This window comes from Saccostrea cucullata, unplaced genomic scaffold, assembly GCF_032062105.1.
Source record: "Saccostrea cucullata isolate Sc308-1 unplaced genomic scaffold, CSIRO_AGI_Scuc_v1 ctg10711, whole genome shotgun sequence".
Lineage (NCBI taxonomy): Eukaryota > Metazoa > Mollusca > Bivalvia > Ostreida > Ostreidae > Saccostrea > Saccostrea cuccullata.
In genome coordinates this window covers 18987-22303 of record NW_026923548.1, presented here as the reverse complement: position 1 = coordinate 22303, position 3317 = coordinate 18987, and the positions used below count along the sequence as shown (strand labels likewise).

General features: G+C 33.6%; 1 protein-coding gene across 1 annotated transcript; it reads left to right on the top strand.

Annotated features, from left to right (window-relative positions):
* Positions 1-855: 855 nt before the first annotated feature.
* LOC134264285 (potassium voltage-gated channel protein egl-36-like) lies at positions 856-2146 on the top strand (the record flags this gene model as incomplete). The annotated part of the gene is made up of 1 exon (XM_062746587.1): positions 856-2146. A coding segment is annotated over one exon (1047 nt), but the record flags the coding sequence as incomplete, so codon positions are not given.
* Positions 2147-3317: the final 1171 nt, after the last annotated feature.

Sequence of the window (3317 nt, the reverse complement as noted above, 5' to 3'; positions counted from 1 at the left end):
ATGTTAGAGAGCAAAACTCCTTCACCAAGTATCGTCATTCCGAACTAAGAGTTGCGTACTGAGTTTAGCAAATCGAGCACACTCGTGTTATGAACACAGTTTTTGTAAACAGGGCACGGGTTCTGTTATTGTTGATGTTTACAATTCACCGGGTGCGTTCAATCGTCACAGTCTGCTTACCACAACTGCATGGACTGAAAATTTATTGTGTGTTTGTTTTGCTTTCGAACATGTCTACTCTGAATTTTCTGGATTATTGTATTAATATTTTTCATTTATACACAACGAGATTGCCACTTTTCTTAAGGATTAAGAATAAAATTAATTTGTGAAAGTACAAGGATGTGTCAATCAAACCCGCCAAAAAATTTGAAATTTTAATATCTTTTATAAGAAATAAGATTTTTAATTAATTTTTGTATGAAATGCTATTAAAATATATGAGTCGTAATATTATAGAGAAAATAATAACTTCAAATCTGTGTCCAAGTACCTTTAAAACATCAGCAGTGGGATCAGGCGGCAATTGGAGGGATAAGCATCCCTTGTCGGCCGTTTGGTCCTTGTCATGATCTGGCAATGGGCAAAATCTGTAGACAATTGCATTCGAGATACTTAATGATATACTATATTTTCAAGGTCACTGTAACGACCATATATACAATTGGTGAAATTTTGACTTTAAACAAGACAGCTGAAATTCTTGATTTAGAGCTTCTCAAAAACAATTTACTGATGTCTCATATAGAAAATGTATATCAGATCAAGGACCAAAAGCCCATCTGAAGGTAAATCATTCCAGCAAGGTTTGTAGGCCTTATACTTACTTAGAAATAGATCAATGCACCTGCTTAGAAAAGGATATTTATTTCTGAAAGTTTTTTGCAGGTGTATCTTGGATTCATCATTCTCTTTGTTCTTTTGTCTTTGGCCTCGTTATCTTTAAGCACGTTACCGATCTTCCAGAGAAAACTGACGATTTGCGAAGCACGCGATTTATTACTTTACAACCATAAATATGAAGACGATATTGAGAATTTTTTCGCTAAAGTGAAGTGCGACAGCAGTGCAGAAGACGTTTTGAGATCTATTTATTTGAAGTACGGAAACTATACAGATGATGAAACGTTTCAAGAAGATATAAAAGAAAAAGAAGCCAGTGGAATGGGCAAGGAGTATATAAATGAAATGAAATTAAAATGGAAACTTAAGAAAATAAGCCTACCAAACAAAAGCGCTCGTCTGAAGGTGTTCGACTTGATAGACCTTATTGTCTTGGTTGTTTTCGCTGTTGATCTGATCCTAAGACTGGTAACTTGTCCAAGCATTGCTTCGTATTATAAGTCAGCGCTGAACGTTATTGATACTGTTGTCTTAATTTGTGGAATTCTGGGATATACTCTGGAAAAAGTTTTAATAAACTTTACCTATGACAGGGGAGATCTTGATATATTGGTTTATCTCCAGCAACTTCGCGTGTTCCGTTTGATTCGAGTTGTACAGAATGTTGCCGCCATCAAAGTACTCGCTTTCTGTTTCAAAACCAATATTAAGGAAATACTGATTCTCATGTTATTTTTGTTTGTCGGTGTAAACATTTTTGCCAATATGCTTTTCTTTGTCGAACCAAAAAACATATCCAGCATTCCACAGGCATGGTGGTGGGGAATAATCACCATGACAACTGTCGGTTATGGTGACTTGTATCCGGTCACATTTTCCGGGCGCATTATTGGGAGTTTGTGCGCAGTCAGTGGAGTTATTGTTCTTGCTTTAATTATTCCCATTTTCGTGAACAATTTTCTGGCTTTGTATGAACTTGCGTGCTTGTTGCAGAAAGAAAAGGACAGAAAACCAAAAACAAAAACTTTAAAAATTAAGGTGGAACCCTCGAAATTTTAGCAACGACCTTTTAGAAATGATTAAGTATCGCATAAAAATGCATATTGAAAAATTGTATTGCACATGCTATACATTGTACACTTTTGTAGATATTTGACCTTTCTTTATTAATTGTTATTATATTGATTGAATTCTTTTAATGAATTTTCCCCGAATTTTTCAGTACAAAAATATCCAGTACATTAAGCAGCGATATACATGTATATACCGGTATATAGTTCGCATCTTGGAAAATTTTATTGCAATTACCATGTAAACTTAGTATATTTTTTTCTGGAATGCTTTCTAGCTACCGGGGTATCTATTTTTTCATTTTGTTTGTTTTGAAATAAATATCTCTTTAAACAAGTTATTACCACAAAAGGCACTTCTAAAATATATATTGGTGTATACATTGTACGAGGGCCGTTCAAAAATTACGCGGATTGTGCTATTATTTACTCTTACAGACGTCATATAGTTATGAAATTTCACAGAAATATGTATCTTAAAGATTCCAATTAATTTTGGGCAAAATTTCTGTATTTTGAAAATATTCTACGAAAATAATCGTTATGTTGATATCGCTGATGGAGAGGTACGGAGCACGACCAAAAATTTGAAGCAAAAGCATGCAGAATCCAAAATTCAACTCATTATTTTTCTATAATTCTCGATATTTTTTAACAATATTCTCAAATGTATCTTTAAATGTTCTATTCTTATGTATTTAGATTTCTGACGTGATATTTGAAGTACTAACAGAAATATAGTTATTTTTCTCCGATGGGATTCCCGTGAAAACGACTGTGAAAATGACGTCTCCTGAATTGATGGCGCACCACATCTTTGTTAAATTATGTGTAATGCTCGAGATATCGCCAACATAGATCCAAAATATGCATAATAAAAGATGTAGTAAACTAGGGTATTCGTGACATTCGTCCATAAATAGCAAATTGAAATTTTAGACCGTTAGACCTCTGTAAAAAGGCTATACGGGAGGACGGGAAGAAGATCATCGACGAAAACTTTATCCGGACTGTAAAGAACGTGATTGAGAGTCACCGATATCACACTATATCTCATAAATACCTGCAGTTTTTTTTTGGTTTTAAAACAAAAAAAGAAAGAATATTCTTTACTTATTTAATAGATTTGAAGCTTGACAAGAAATGGTGTTTGGATGTTGAATAGATGAGGTAACTCAAACTGTACAGGTACTCTTGGGGAAAAAAATGAGAAAATGAAAGCTCAAACACATGTTTTTTATAACGCTTGTGACGTCAATGATTTTGCTGCTCCGTGACTTAATGATATGTCCTAATAAATCACTCAAAATTGATACCAATTTACAACATTTTGATATGAAATTTTGAAGAACATATAAGAAAAGATTCTCTTATATTATGTGTGAAATTTTGCCCGATTATGTC